The 16,875-nt window shown below is 44.2% G+C and overlaps 1 protein-coding gene across 1 annotated transcript in view; it reads left to right on the top strand.

The window, feature by feature from the left end:
• Positions 1–2,298: 2,298 nt before the first annotated feature.
• The window catches only part of arhgap23a (Rho GTPase activating protein 23a), a 73,009-nt gene continuing 58,432 nt past the window's right edge, over positions 2,299–16,875 (top strand). Inside the window, exon 1 of the mRNA XM_058654733.1 lies at positions 2,299–2,798. Coding sequence (XP_058510716.1) covers positions 2,790–2,798 — 9 coding nt within the window. The 5' untranslated portion in view covers positions 2,299–2,789. The remainder of the gene's footprint in view (positions 2,799–16,875) is intronic.

Below are 16,875 nucleotides of genomic sequence, written 5' to 3' on the forward strand. Positions count from 1 at the left end.
AATACTAAATAGAAACAAAAGTGTTTGTCCTTTAACCCTAACCAGTTAATAACCAACACCTTAACTACAATTCAAACCATTGCCCTAAACTTAACCAGTTCCTCAGAAATGATGTTCTGCCTCACCAGGACCAGATCTAGGTCTCCATGAGGACAAAATCAGCGTTAATGCCTTCCTTAGCCCCTTACTTAACCATCACAACTAAGTGCCTAAACCTAACCCTGAAACCAGGTCTTAACCCTGAAAAAGCAGGATAGACTTGTTTGTTTTTTGGACCTCACAGAGATATTAAATACAAGTTCACACACACACACACACACGCACAGTCATTTCACTTTCAAACTGCATCTTTTTGTTGTAAGCAGATCAAATGACGCTGCGGCAGCGAGTAGCCTTTTGTATAAGAAAAGAAAAATATGAATAGGAAAAGTATAGGACAGGGTTTGCTTTGTTGTTTGCTGCATGTTGTCGTGACCTTGTGCTGCTGCTGTAACCTGGAGATACATTCCTGTGCCACACACACACACACACACACACACACACACACACACACGCCTGCCACACCACTCCTAGCATGTCACAGCTATGTTATGTGTCCACTGGATCAAAATAAGTCTGAACAGGTGCTCCTTTGTTTTTCAGCTGCAGAGGCCTTGGTTTGTCCCTGCTGTGGTATTTTTGGGCAGTTGATGCTGTAACTTTTTTTTTATTGTTTTACAGTGTTTGTGATTTCTTTAAAAGGGAAAAATACTCTCACAAATCCCTCACTGGCAATGCTGCAGCCTATTTTGTGTTTTCTTCCCCGGTACTTGCTTGGCTATTTTGAATAGATGGTAAAATGAACACAGAGTGGCATCACCGCCAGATGTTTCAGGTTGTTGCTGGATCTAAAAAATAAACACATAAATCAAAGAGAATATAAACATATGTTTCCCCCCCTAGCAAACATCAAACAATGCAAGGCTAAATCTAAAGCTGTGATAAGAGATTCTTTGCAGGCAGCATAGCCTCGATGTATCCTCTGCAACTTCAAGATTTCTACTGTCACCTTTAAGAAGATATGAAAAATAACCCTTAGAACACAGAGCATTTCAGCTGCTTTTTTCCATTACTGTGTTTAAACATACAGTATATACAGAGGAGATATTTTTTCAGCACAACCAAGGTTTTTTTTTTTCATTTTCACCAATTATATAAACACACCTGAGCAAAAAGTACTCAAAATGTTTAAAATCGGATTTGAATTTGGGAAATGTGTAACTACGCATGGACGCATTTCATCACACACACACATAACTCATGGAACACACTGAACACAAACTACAGTTTGGCGTTGGGGTTTAAATCGATGCTGCACACAGTGTGACCTTTGATGCACTTTGATGCCAATTTGTAACCACATCCCCTCTCTGCGGCACCTGTAACTTCCTCTAAGCTTCTTCCGACTGCCAGTAGAGAGGGAGTTTGGGGCAGAGGGACGTAATACAATAGGTGTAAGGGAGAGAGAGAGGGAGGGAGGGGAGGGTAAATAAAGAAAAAGGAGGCAATGAAAGAATTCAGAAAGAGAGACGGAGGGGAGGGGGGAGGATGGAAGTAGGGTAAGGGGGTTCGCCTCTGTGCTCGGCCATGATGGCCTTCAGCTGTGGAGTTCCTGTTGTTGTGGGGTGGGAGTTTCCCTCAGTGCAGGCCGAGAGGGAAACGACAGAGGATGTCTTTTTCCTGGCTGACCAAGAATGCCCGGGCTTCGAGGTCTCTCCTCTTCCCTCTCTCATGTGCGTGTTGGTGTCACTGCTGTCCTTCTCTTTGGACGTCACACACACACACACACACACACACTGATGCATGGACGTCTCTGCAGAGAGAGGCGGGTGCTGGGGGACAACATTCCTCCCAGGGGCACAGAGATGTCTGCTCTCAAAAAAAACAAAAAAAAACATCACCAGAGGTTGGACTACACGTCCCAACATGCTCCCCCCAACAACAGAAGGGGCGTGGTCCATGCATCACATCAGCCAATGGCTTTATGTCAAGAGAGCTGTGGTTGGTGTGTTGCACGGCAGCTGTTGTCAATGGCAACAGAGGTTTTCAGGCAAGCATGAGCTGGACAGCTGGTAGAGGGTCCCACAGTCCTCTGCCGGGAGTCACATGGTCTCACCGCCAGCCAATCTCTCCCCACCGCCCTCCTCTCTCCTCCACTCCTTCTCTCTCATTTGCTCGCTCCTGCTCTCCACGGCTGCAGCAGGAGGGGGAGGGGAGGTGGAAAGAAAAGAGGGAAGTGGAGAGAGGGAGAGAGGGAGGGGAGGGAAGGCAAGGGGCCAGCAGCACACACACACTGTGAACGAGTAAAAAAAAAGAAGCTTGAGAGCGAAAACGGAGAGCGGGAGTCTCTTCCCTCTGTGTGTGTGTGTGTGTGGTTATCTGGGAGATAGGTGAAGATTCCACACACGCCCTGTTAGGCTTCCAGCCTCCACCCAGAGCAGCAGGACAAGGAGAGAGGACGAGGAAGAGAGACAAGAGAGGAGTGTACCAGGCTGTCACAGTCAGAGACACAAGGACAGACAGAGCCATGCCTCTGTGGAGCAGTGCAGCAGCAGGAGCAGCAGCAGCAGCAGCAGCAGCAGCAGTGGTTGGTTGCCAGGCTGCCTCGCCTGTGTGAGGAGAGCAAGACTGGGTCTGCCTTTTTCTTGGGACTATAGTGAACAAGGACAAGACGAGGGAAGGAGGGAGACAGCCGGAGAGATCTCGTGCCATGACTGGGAACAGGAGGAGGGAGCAGGCTCGCTGAAATCATGGACCAGGTGAGGATGGAGAGGAGGAGAGGGATGTGAAGGGGACCACACATTTACACCTCACTCACACAAAACACACACACACAGCAGCAGCAGCAGCAGCAGCAGCAGCTCATGGTGCGTTCATAACATCTATCCTCAGCTTTCTCATCTCCCTCAAGGCAAAAACTAAACATGCTTCACCCTCTCACCCAACCTCTGACGAGCCACGACTCACCCTGAGGTTAGAGGTGGAAGCAGAAGCAGGGCCGGGCAGAAGCGCTGCCATCAAAACAGCTACCAGCGAGGTGCCGGAGGCGGGGGGCCCCCAAAAACATCAGCGGCTTGTCTTTACATCACAGTGCTTTTAAATCAGCATGAATGAAAGAAAAAGCCTAAAGTGAGGGGTGTGGCTGCTCCCACAGCATCATCACTCCTCTCACTGTGACCTGTAGCAACTGACACGAGTGAAGCTGCTGCTGCTGCTGCTGCTGCTGCTGCGTTAAAAACACTGCGTTCTCCTCGTGTCGCCGGCCTTTGCAGCACTTGTCACCGGCAGCTCCACTTGTTTACACAGACAGCAGAGCTGTGAGAGCAGCTGCCTGATGGACCCCCCCCCCCCTCTCTCTTTCTCTCATGCTTGAAAGTATCCTCAGAAAGCGACAGTGTTTAGGAGTGTTGTTTTTTTCTTTTTTTAAATATTTGGTTTGTTTTACAACCTGTTTGACAGAGAGAACTCTGGGAGAGCGGAGGCCGGCTGCTGCTGTCAGGCTACACAGTGTGTTTGTGAGCAGGCTGCAGGCGGCCAGCTGCTCGTAGTTGAAGCGTGTGATGAATGGTTTAGCACTCAGAGACGCCCTCTCCTCTCTCTCCCCCCCCCCCTTCCCTCCCCATGCCTCTGTCGCCCTCGTCATGCTGCCAGTGCTCATCCCGCTCATTGATTACCTCATCCACCCGTCCCTCCCTCCCTCCGTCTCCTCTGTAGCGTTGTGTCCTCTCTCCTCCTGAGGTTAAAGTGGTGCGAGCATCAGGTTTATCTTGAAGGAGAAGCAGAAGTGTGGGGTGAGGAGGAGGAGGAGGAGGAGGAGGAGGAGGAGGGCGGGGAGACACACCCAACTACTCCAACCCCTCCTTTCAGTGAATTATACATGTGCACCGTGAAGGGAGCTTCTTCTGTTCTGTCTGTGTGTCAGGGTGACGTGAGCCCGCCAGTTTAGCTGAGGTGATGTCATCGCTGCCCAGACAATGTGTGTGCGTGTGCATGTGTGTGTGTGCGTCGCTGAACTTCACTGAAAAACAGCATTTACATATTTAAGCGAAGTAAAAAGAGTTTCCTTTTTTTTCTTCTTCTTTTTCTTCATCTTCTTCAGTGCTGGTGAACACATGAATGAGGCCACACGCGACCTCTGTGTCGCGCACACACACACTCAGAGAAAGAGAGAGAGACAAACTCTTGAGTATCAGTTCACCGCCTGAGCTGAAGAACGAGCATGTCGCCTACAAAAGCACAAATAGCTCACAGGAAATGAAGACTATTTATAAAGACGGTGCCGTGATGTGAGATGCTGACACAGCACTGGCACTGACACTGGCACACTGTGAACGGACTGTGATGTAACGGCTGAATATGATTATTGTACTTCCTGTTGATCACGTGACCGTGTGCATGATTGTCATGTCGTGGTGTGGCCGTGAAGCTTTATCTCCTCCTGTGTTTCCTGCTGTAGGCCTCTCTCTGCATGTGTAAAATGGGCCCAGTTATGCTGCAGTTCATGGATGACTCTAGATGCACTGTCTTTGGAAGGATCTTACTCTCATTTGGCGGCATAAACACACACTGATGTTGTTGTTGTTAAAAAACATAAACAGAGATACGCAGCGATAAGGAGGGCAGTGGCTCGGTGAGGAATCAGAAAAGACTGGTGATATAAAGTGTCCGTGAGAGTCACGCAGCGAGGGCAGCAGCAGAGTCCGTCTGCGGTGGAGGTGACTCCTTTCATAAAGTTCAGACGCAGAGTGACTTTTACAAGAGTCCTCGTGCACAGCACTTGCCTGAGGATGAATTAAATGTCAGAGCTGCTTGAAAATCATTCTGGGTCATTAGTTCTCCCCGATCAATAGTCATTAAGGCAGACCTGGGTCGGGCTGTGGTGTCTGTGTGCTGTCCTGTCAACTGTGGAGCTGGAAATGGAGTTGTTTGACCACATCCATTAGAGAGAAACAAGTGTTTTCTTTTCTCTTCTGTGACAGCACAAGCACCACGAGGAAGATTTATATCTTCAAGGAGGATATCTGCAAACTTTATTACATGTTCTCTGTCGGTGTAGCAAATCTAGTGCCTGACCTTTGACCTCTGGCCTTAACAAGACTGTCATTCACTGGTTATTTTCTCTTTGTCTGACATTACAGTATCTGAACACTTCAGAGATGGTTGTGAGATCGGTTTGAACTTCAACAAGTCGTCTTGACTTCTTCTACATGTATAAATGCACTGATGTGATTGTCTCGTGTGCACGTTTGCATTAACACTTAAACTCTACACCTAGTGGAGGGAATCCTCCTTCACTGATGTTGACTGAGGTGACGACGCTGCTGTGTTTACTCTGCTGTCTGAACATGACTCTCCCCGGAGGCTTGATTTGGATGACAAGGCGACATATGTCTAACTGTAATGTGGTGTGTGTGTGTGTGTGTGCGTGTGTGCGTGTGTGCGTGCGTGTGCGTGTGTGGCTCTCAGCCAGAGTTATCTGGCAAATTGTTTTGTCTGTTTCCCATAGATGTGACTGAAATGGAATGTGGACAAATTTAGCCCAGAGCGAAGCAGCAGCAGCCACAGAGGGGGAGATATTTCATGAGAGTGAAAGTGTGCGTTTGAAAGTGTGTGTGTGTGTGTGTGTGTGAGAAGAAAGAATGTTATTAAGTTACAAATGATATAGTGAGAGGGAATGTGAACAACAACAAGTGTGCGAGTGTGTGAGAGAGAGAAGGATAAAGAGAAAGAATGAGAGCCTGATGGTGGAACAGGTGGTCTAATCTGATGCCCCACCCATGGACCTCCAAACCCCCCCCCACGGCCCTCTGATCTGTGGACTCTGAGGAATGTCTCGCTCTATTGTCCCGAGGAGCAGACACTAATAGAGAGACTCTGTGAGCATGAACTCTGTGTGTGTATTTGCATCTCAATGGAAATGAAACACACACACACACATAGTTAAGCATATACATCCATATATATGACGATCTTCTCACCCATGCGGAGACGATCTGCTGCTGACCGTTTGAACAACAGTGAGGAGTATTTTTCATGTTGTCATAAAAACAGACATTTGTGTAGACGATGCACACAGACTCAGACGCTGAACTACTTCCTGGCTTCCTGAATCACTTTCATCTCAATAATGTCACTTTTGTCACGGCTTCATCTCGTACATTTACACTTAGAGGATTTAACCTTGTGCAATCTTGGGCAGAAGTTTGAACGCTCACTTATCTGTGTCGTTGAAGTGTGACTCCTTTTCGTTTCCACAACTTTATCAGATCATCTGCATAGATTATGCACTACTTTTTAATCCTTTCTTTTATTCTCAAACAGTTAAATCAAAGTTTCAATCAAAGAAACATTCAAAACAAAAATTACAAAAAAGCCTCTGTATCATATTCCATATTCATATTCAATATTGCTATTTCTACTGAAACGTATTTAATGCACTTTGTAGTTTCTCTGCACAGGTGTTGTTGTTTGTCGATGTCAGTACAGAGTTCATGTTCTATAATCAAGTAAACGCCTGCAGGCGAACAATGGTCAGATTGTCCTGTGAAAGAAAGTAGGACGTCCACGTCCAGGAAGTAAACAGCTCCTGCTCGTCTCAGGACGAAGTGCTCGGTTTGGACCCAAAGCTCGATGCACTTGTGGGGGCCGAGCAAGCAATGAATGAATGAATGAATGAATGAATGCAGATGGCAGAGTGGCTGGCTGGGAGGGGTGTGTTTTTTTTTTTCTTCTTCTTCCTGCGGGGGAGGTCAAAGGTTAACCTGTGTGGTTAAAGCCCTTCCTGTCAGCACAGCCCATGTCAGGGATCTACATGCTGATGACACAGGATGAGCAGCTGAGCTGAGATAAATGGAACAAAGCGGAGGGATGATGTTTATCAGAAGTATGAGGTGATCGTCCAGTCAGGAGGCTGCGAGTCACTGTGTCTTTATTTAATTCTTAATTTAACCTAAATGGGTCGGCCTTGGCGTGCACTGAGCTCCGCGGAGTTGTCTGACCTCTTTCCGGCAGTGTCCAGGTGTTTGTGTAAGGTTGTCAGTCTGGAATGAGCAGCTGTTCTATTACTTTGTTCATCAGAGACGCCTCTTTACTGCTCATGTGCACGAGCAGCACCGCAGCTGCTTATCAGTAATCAACTCTGTGCCTCACATCAGCCACTGACCTACTGCCCTGATTTTCAGACGACTGAAGAAACGCTCTGGTTTTCATCACAGCGAAAACTGAACTCAGATGCAGCACATTTTCTTATTTTATAGATTTAATATGTCAGCAAGACCCGGCTTCACGACCCGGTTGGAATAAAGTGTGTGGGGTTTTCTCCAAAAAACATGCAGATTAGGATTAGGTCAATTGGACACTCTTAATTGACCATATATGTGACAGCTGGGATTGGCACCAGCAACCCTCATATGGAGGATAAAGCGGTAGAAGATGGGTGGATGTATTCATTTCCTGGGTTATATATTGAAAATATGGGATTGTGCTGTCTGGTGAAGTGTTAAAATATAGTTCGAGTTAAAGGTAGAGTTAGAAATCCTGGAAAAAATGAGCCCCTTTCTTCAGATTCCCTTCGAAGCTACGCCTCCAGAGCATAGGAACGCACAGCGAACACAGATTCACGAGCACTGCATAGCATCGGTAACTTTCGTTACTTTTCGGTTAATGATAAAATGATCCAGAAAATGATCTCCCACCCTATACTTTAATTTAAAGAAAGAAAGAGTCTCATGTTGTCCTCGTTCAGTCTCTAGTTCACACATTCACAGCAGAACTGTTCCTTCATCATTTAAACTTGTGTTGTTTTACAATCATCACCATGAATCCTGTTTTAATCCCACTGATGGGGACAAAATGAAAACCTTACCATAGATCTGTGTGTGTGTGTGTGTGTGTGTGTGTGTGTGTGTGAGGACACAACTTTATTTCACATTCCCTCCATCCTTAGCCCGCCTTTTCCTGTCAGCGCAGTATGGGGCCCCCTTGTGGCCTCCACTTGTAACTGACTGTCTCTCTGTGTATTTTGCACATGGGATGAGGATAATCTGTTTAGAGGAATCTTTGCAGCATATGGTCGTAGTTTAAACTCAAACGTGAACAGTTTGTTTCTGCTGTTGACTCTGATGACTGTGCACATTTATATTAACACTCTATAATCCTCTCTGTTCTTTTCTCTGGTCGGTCACTTGTTGATCAAAGTCCAGGAAAAATTGGGTTACGCAATTTATTACGATATGTATATACATATATATATATATATATATATATATATAGTGATATAATTTCCTTCAATATGTAGCTTTTTGTGTCACATTGTTCTGTTGATTAACCACTTAACCAGGGTTTTCTTAGAACAAAACACTTTCATTTGATTTTAATTATCAAATGTTTATTTTTATCATGATAACATGATATCACCCAGCCCTACATTTGATTGAGTGATTGATTTGTTTATTTAAGCCCATAAACACCACAAACAGGATACAAAGATTACATCTAACAATATACATAATCACAAAAAGAAATAGCAACAAAAAAAAAGGTGACCATTAAATTGAATACAATATTCTCTTCCTTAATATCTGCACATTTTCTATAAATCTGGCAAAAAAAGCCAAAATAAATCAGGGTTTTCTTTCCCCTGGACTTTTTCAAACATAAGTCTGATGAAGTTGTCATCATTTATCTTTGATTTCTTTCAGTGAGTGAATGCACAACTACTGTATGTAGAGTTTGCATTATTGAAATGTTTTTATGATTGTGACTCATAGATGCATTATTATTGTGTATATTGTGTATATTTCCTCCTCGTGCAGCCTCCTCTCCTCCACTTATAGCCACGTCTAGACAAACTTATCTCAGAAGCACTCCAGGGATTAGGATATGATCTCCTCGTACATACAGGATTATTTCATTGACTGCATATACTGTGAGAGGTGCGGCTCCGAGCTTCTGCTGAAGGAAATCTGTCACTGGCTCATTTAATTAAGTCACAAGAACGTTTTATTTTATTGTTATCACTGGAGGATGAGTCTGTGGTGGTTTCTAAAGTTACTGTTTATCAAACAGAACGTCAGGTCGAAATTAAAAACACAATATATGGTTTATAACATTTCCAGTAAACTCTCGGTTTGCTTATTTCATTAGTACCTCAGAGGATTCAAAGACATTATATTTAACGACATTCGTCATGCTTGTTACCGACATCTTTCCAAAAACGTTAAAATAAACAAATCCACGTTTTCCAATTGTTCTTTTTCACTTGTACCATAACGATGATAAGAGAGTCATTTCAGGACAAACCTGACTCATCACTGACCAGCAGAGAAATCTGTTGTTAATATTTTGTTTCACTCATATCACAGCAACTGGTTCCCGACTTCTTGGTTGTAACTCATTCTTGCCGCATAATTCCATTGTCCACCCAACGCCCTGCCTCCTTCTGCAGGAAGTGATGCTCGAAGCAGGAAGTGGAACTGTGAAAGGTAAAGAGTCTGCGAGCACATTTAGGCTCAATGAAGTGACAGCAGACTGCAGGAAGGAAACTCACAGTGTTGCTACTGGAAATACGAGCCTCTGTTTATTATTCCATCCCTGTCTCTCAATCGAGGTTTAAGGGAAATGAAAAGGAAAAGGTGGACGTTACATTTATAGTAACAGCGTGGAATACCCAGGTGATTCACTCGTTGTTGTCTGCACATGTGAGGATTTAGATGGATTGGAGACAGACTGGTGGACTTTGTGCCAACAGTGACACCAGAACATCCACCGTTCTCCCTGTTCAGACTTGGGCTATTTCCTTTTTTCTTTGTTGCTTTATCTCAAACTCTCTGCTCTAATCCGCTGCTGCCGTGTCAGGATCAGACACAAAACTGCAGCTTGTGTGTTGGGATGAGATAAACGGGACGATAACAAATTTATTAGACCACCACCCAAAGCCACAGCTGCCCTAAATTGATAGCATTGGTAATACATGTTTTTTTATGTTTCTGTAATGGTTAATACAGTGGTTAATAGAAGCTCTTTAACCAAAAATGACATTTTTAATGCTATTATAGAAGGAATTGAAGAAAAATTAGTAAAGCACATTATTATTTCTTGATTAAGATGTCAAATTATAGTTATTTACTTGCATTCCTGAACAGAAAATTGTGTTTTCGTGGTTGGACGTTATGCTTGAAGAAGAGATACAGTGACCGAGTGAAATGAGGGTTAGTCTGCTGTGACAATATAACCCTCGTATAAAACATTATGGCCACTTTTACCTTCCCTGCCACCGTTCTGCAAAATGGGATCAAGTCAAGTCACTTTATTTGTGACCCAGTGCATCAATTTGACAATGTTCAATAAAAAATATAAAGATAAAGGTGCTCCAGTCTCCTGACCTGTAAACATGGCACAGACTACACTGCAAACATTGGTTTCAAGAAAGTAAAATCAGCCTCACTACAGGGGAAGTTGTTCTTGTTTTGTTTTTTTAACCTAAAAAGAAAAAAAATCTCAGAAAAATATCAAATATGTTTTAACAAGATAATATTCTAAACTTTCTTGTGATAAACATATACAACTTTCTTCAATTTTGACCAGTTTTTGACCATTTTTTTCCTCATTTTAAGGAACATTACAGTCTGAAAGTTTCAAGTTTTCTAGCCAATTTTTCTTTTTTGCACTGTAAAAAAACTGAATAAATGAACAGGAAATATGACTTCAGAGAGTTCAGTTGTGCAAGCTACTTTTACACACACGCTCACATTCTTTGTTTTGAACAGGACCGGCCTGAGCAGAGGTTGCAGTGCAGTAGTGCAGCAGTGCAGCCTCACAGTCAGGTTTCAGTGTGTCGGTACAGTACACTTACAAAGCCCGTGTCTGTGTCTGACCGGTCAGCTGTTCCCTCCTCTCGTACCAGTTGTCCCGCCAGACAAAGAGGACTCCTCCTGTCGCGCAGAGAGCCGATATTTACAGCCCTGGCTGGAATCCACACAGGCCAGGGGTCGGCGCTCACCCCCTCCCCGCGCTACCCGCACGACCCCCTTTGAAAGGAGTGCCACAGGATCCTCTGTGTCAACAGGCAGCCAGACCATGACCCCGAGTGAACAGAAAGACTCCGTCGCTATCAACATCTCATTCACACAAGCACATAAATATCACCATAGTTTCTCCATCAGCTGTTTACACTCATGTATGTGTTCATATGTACATGCTGGACGTATACGTCTTAAGCCGCAGATATTTCTACGAGCGTTTCTGCAGCTGCCCGTTAACGTCTGCATCTCGCACCAGACGCGTCTCGTGTTATCAGGCCCAGTGAACGGTGAACATCAGCTTTTTATTACATTTGAGATGAACGCAGTGAGAGGGTTCCTCTTCATATTAGACCAGCTGAAAGCAGGAGACACTGCAGCTCAGCAGGAGTTGCACATGTTGTCTTTTCTTTTTGGCGCCTTCATTAAAGCTCCAGTGTGTAATTATTACCCGAAGACTTCAGCTTGTCTCTCACACATTCACACAAACAGATACATGCACACATGCAGAGACATCTGTGATCCTCTGCCACACATAAGACTTTATTCTCTCCACTGGCTACCTGTGCATTTTAGAATTGATTTTAAACTTTTAATGTTTGTTTTTAAAGCCCTTAATGGCCTCGCCTCAGCCTCTTTGACAGAAATTTTAACTGTTCGCAAGCACCGCAGAGATTTTGTGGTTGTCCAACCAGCTTCTGCTTGATGTGCCCAAGTCTATAGAAATAAAGTGTATTACATTACATTCAGAAATCTGTGTGTTGTTGTCAACTTTGCAAATCTGGTCAGTTTTATCGTCTCTTTCTCTACGGAGCTCCCCCTTGTATCTAGATCTTGATAAAAAATCCAGCATAGTTCCATGTTAACATAGTGTTGCTTGTCCTAGAAACTTGGAGCCGCACGATGCAGTGAACAGCAGCAGCTGTATTTTGGAAGTTGGACGTTTTGCAGATAGTTGCTTAGAGATGTCTTCAATGTCAAGGCAATTGTGCTCATGAGAAGCCAACATCATGACCGTGATTGTGAAGTCTAACTGAACTCTCAGGTTTATTTTTAGCAGTAGAATCCACTTTTGCAAACTTTTCACGAGACACTTCTTGGTGTTTTCAGCCAAACACTTTACTGGTGTTGTGTAAAAATGTGTCGCTCTGTGTGTGCAGCGCAAAAATGTCCTCACAGCGTTGTGTGAACTCATTTTACAGCGGTTTGTCTGTGACAGACATTCGTTGATAAATATACAGCTTTAAGTGCAGCTGGGATCGCGTGGCCTGTCTGAGAGAGAGGGACAGACTCTTGTTACAGACTCTTAAAAGTCAACGATGTTGAAAGGATTTGGCAGCTACACTCGTCAGACTGAAAAGTATGTGTGTGTGTGTGTGTGTGCGCACAGGAGGGTGACGGACATTCACTGAGAGGACAGACTCAATAACTGGAGGGAAGCGGAGTGGAGCAGTGGAGATGTGAAGGGGTTGAGTTGCAATAAATGGAGTGATCACAATTAATATTAGCGTATTAGCTCTGTGAAGTGGCCTGGAATCCTCACTCGCCATCATTCCCTCCGTCTATACTTCATGGTTGGAATCTCGCTCGGCCAAGGCAGGGAGATGTGAGTCAGGGCGCGGCCTGATTGAGTAAATGGGACGATACTTGTTTGGAGGTTTGGTCCTCAGTCGTCCATCAAGGGACAGAAATCAGGGCGTGTCGCCTCACATCACCAACCAGATCAGTCAATCTCAAGGATTCACCCAGTGCCCAAGGCTGTGTGTCAGCGAATAAGGTCAGCACCAGACAAGAAGAATCCTTAGATGTTCACTTGTTCAGAGTGTGTAGTTCCTGGGGGAGTCTGTCAGTCAAAACAATAAGAAAAGACAGTGAGGGATCATGGGGATTGTTCTCTTGTTGTCTTATTCACATTTAAAGGGAGAGAATCGCAGTAGACGGCAATGAGACGTCGTGATCTGTTATCCATCCATCCGTCTTCTTCCGCTTTGTCCTCCACATGAGGGTGCTGGTGCCAATCCCAGCTGACATAGGGCGAAAGGTGGGGTACACCCTGGAGAGGTCTATGGACAGTCATCACAGGACCACACATAGAGACTAATAAACACAATAAAATGACTAGTAGTAATGACTATTTCCTTCCTGACTCTGATGATTCACAGGAGAAAAATGGATTTCTGTGAATTCCAAGAATGTTGGAAACATTTTGGCTCATAAAAGTGCACTACTAAGCCAAATAAAGACATTTTAAAGTAGAAATTTTATATAATTACATCAAGTGCAGTGGAATCAGACACTTCTTTTGGCTGAATATGGATTCAATTTCCTTCCCTTACAATATATATGCCCACCCACCTGCTCCGACGTGACCCCTGACCCCTGAAACACACAAATCTCCCTCTTTCTCTCTACACCTCTCAATCTCAGCCAACCAGAGGCCATCAATTATTGAAGGCCCCATTTTGCTCGTCTGACAGGCAGATTGATGCGTACGGAGCGAGTGTGTGTTTGCGCGCAATCAGGGGTAAGATGTGGGCAAACCACGGCACAGGAGGGGAGCGCACTTCCCACAGGAAAATGTCAGGGCACAGACTGATTTATCCCCAGGTCTGCTGGAATAAAAAACACATGGAGCGCACACAATAACATACTCCCATGAATGTGTTGGTGCTTTTCCACTATACAGTTCTAGCACGACTCGGCTTGACTCTACTCATTGTTAGGGATAGTCCCTGGTGCTTTTTATAAGTGCATGTGTCATGACAGGACGAGTCACGAGCGCGACGTCCGACACGAGAATCACACCGAACAATGCAGAGCTGTAGGTCAGTTAAAAGGACTTAAAAATCCTGAAAACATGTTTTAATCTCCAACATTTAGGAAGGAAATGTCTAAAATCTGCTGTAAGCCTGTGATCGTGAGACGTCCAGCTGTGATGGTCCTCGATGCATTTTGATGACCCCCAAAGACCAGCACTGTGACCCTCACTGTCTGCCTGGACCATCTGTCCCACTTTAAGACCCACAGGATTCTCCTGTAAAGTCTCTCTTCCACAGTGGATTTCCAGCCTCTCTGACTGTGGTATATGAATGACCTGAGGGAGAGAGAGAGAGAGAGGATTTAGGACCCATATGGTAATTATCCATCTCAAATAGTAAGTTGAGTTGGAGGCGACTGAAGGTCAAGACTGGGACTTACTGAGCGTGTCCTCTGTAAGCCTCTGGCAGCGGGTTTGTGTGTGTGTGTGTGTGTGTGTGTGTGTTTTGAAGCGGCGGGAGGAGAGAATCAGAGGATGGAGGTTGTGAGGAGAGAGTGAGCAGACGGAGGAGACATGTTGAGACGAAGGCCGAGGTTTCAGCCACAGATCTTGGCTTGGGATGTGCTCCTGTAAGCTGCTTTTTTCCCCCTGATGACTCCAGTCTGTTTCCCCATAGGCAGACTGGCTTTTGAAGTGGCTCTCTGATACTTGCTCCCCTCAGAGTAATGGGAGCCACATGGGCCCCCAGCTTTGAGCCACCGCTGCAGCCAAAGTCAAGGTTTTTTTTTAGCTTCTTTTTCCATTTTCCATCTTTCCAGGGCTGAGTATTGATTAAAAATGTTTTTGATACGGTATTGATATTGATATCTGCTTTTTAATACCCTTACTTTTTTCAATACCGATTTTATGAAATACATTTTAAAGCTGTAGTACAAAACTTTTAAATATAGGAGTGACATCAGCTGATAGTTTTGTTCCACACTGGACCCTGATGCATTCGGACGAGGAATAACTCTCTAAAGTGTTTGATTACATTTTTAATGTCACTTCAGATCTTCTCATCATTCACTGAACGAGCGCCAGCTTCACAAAACACAACACAGACTCACTCACACACACACACACACGTTTAAGCCCCATCTTCCTCTTCTCCTTTGGGGAAAAGAGCTTCAGTTCTAAAGTAGAACGTCCTGCAGTGTCTCGACACAGCGCGGTTGCATGCTGTACAGGATGTTTATTGGCTCACTGACATTAATGATGTTAAGACCTTAGGCTCTGAATCAGGATTTGGAATGATGGTTGTTTGCCTCTGGGATACAGGGGTGTATGGCACCAGCATCCCCGTGACCCTTGTGCAGAAGGACCACAGAAGTATGAAAGTTCAGTTCCCAGTCCCACATGTTTCTCACTGTTGTATATTTGGTCCATATACATCTTGACACCTTGAGCTCATACAGTATATGATGTAGTGTGACTTCTTGGAAGCAGCAGTGTGAAGTTCCTGTCTGGCTGATGACTAAGCTTCCCCTCACTGTATTGTGTACCTATTGATTCATGTGGACTATATTCATCTGCAGCTAAAAATATGACTGCCATCACTTTTCTGAGAAGTCGTCTACTCTATCTGCTCAGGGAGGATTTGTGACATCGCTCTGTGATTTATGGTTTCAGGCTTTGTTCAGCCACTTTTTTTCCTTTTCTGTTGTATTTATCAGTTTGAATCACACACTTGACCTTGTGTGGCTCCTGTTCCTGGTACTGATTCATGATCAGGTTGTGTGATTGTTTCTACACTGTGTCAGCGTTCTTTGAAACAAATCCTGAATCATGTGTGGATCATCACTAAAAATCAGTTTTTTTGTTCATTGATGAAAGCTAAAACACTTTTTTTGACTGCTAGTAACACAAAAATTAAACCAAATTTTAAATTAGAAGATTAATTGACACAGGTAATTTAAATTTAATTTTAATTTGAACATTTTAGAGCATAAAAGCACACAAAAAAGTATTGTGCGTTGTTGTGTTTGATCATTTCCTGAAACACTGTGACACTTTTCTTTTGATGGTGCATTTCAAAATGACAGATTGAAAGCAGTGTTTGTGCAAATGAACTACTTTAAAGCATTTAAGTGACACTGCATTGAGCAAACCTCAATTAACATGTGAATGCAGCTTACGTTCAAATGCTAATTCACTGGTCGGTCTCTGCACAAAGGTGAGACACTTACGAGAGTAATTCAGCGATATTTAAAGGATATTTCATTCATTTAAAGACGAATATTGTGCACCCGAATGTCAAAGATGTGAGATATTTTTAAAACTTTGAAAACGTGTTAACAGAAAAACTATATCAGTGTGGAATCGCCTCCCACACCCAGCTCAGCTCCCCACTGTTTTCCCACTGTGTTCACGCAGCCAGAGGGAGCTCGCACGCCGTGGGTTTACAGGGCGGAGCTCAGTGATTCACCCTCCTTTATTTAATGTGTCTCCACTGAACTCTCCCAAAGTGTCAAGTTGAACACAAAGCAAACAAAACGATTTCCTGTAGAGATGTTCACCTTAAAAGCTTTGGCATAAACTTTCAAGTTTTTTTCTTCTTCTTCTAAACTGTTCTAAAATAATAATTTACATATTTGGATATCTATCTATCTATCTATCTATCTACATTTCCTCTAACTATCTTTGTTACGCGTTACTAATACCGAGTTATCATGGTCTGTATTCATATACTCCTACTTCTACCAAAGTCATTTTTATGGTAAGATTCTTTTACTCAAGTATCTGTTTGAGGTACTTTATAAAAGACTGAACATAACATCATGATATCACAGCGTCATCCATCCAGAAATCCACAGACCTCTACATGAACTTACTTTGAAGGCTGAGCCTCCCGACTTCCGGTAACCGCCAGCCCCCACCTCGGTGTTTTGACGCTGCTCCGTTTCCAGGCAGCGCACGCACGCACGCACACACGCACACGGATTTACTTATGTGCGACTGATGCGGTCTGTCGGAAGAAGAGGAGGAGGAGAAGGAGGAGAAGAGGAGGAGGAGAAGGAG

This window comes from Solea solea, chromosome 16 (genome assembly GCF_958295425.1).
Source record: "Solea solea chromosome 16, fSolSol10.1, whole genome shotgun sequence".
Taxonomy (NCBI): Eukaryota; Metazoa; Chordata; class Actinopteri; order Pleuronectiformes; family Soleidae; genus Solea; species Solea solea.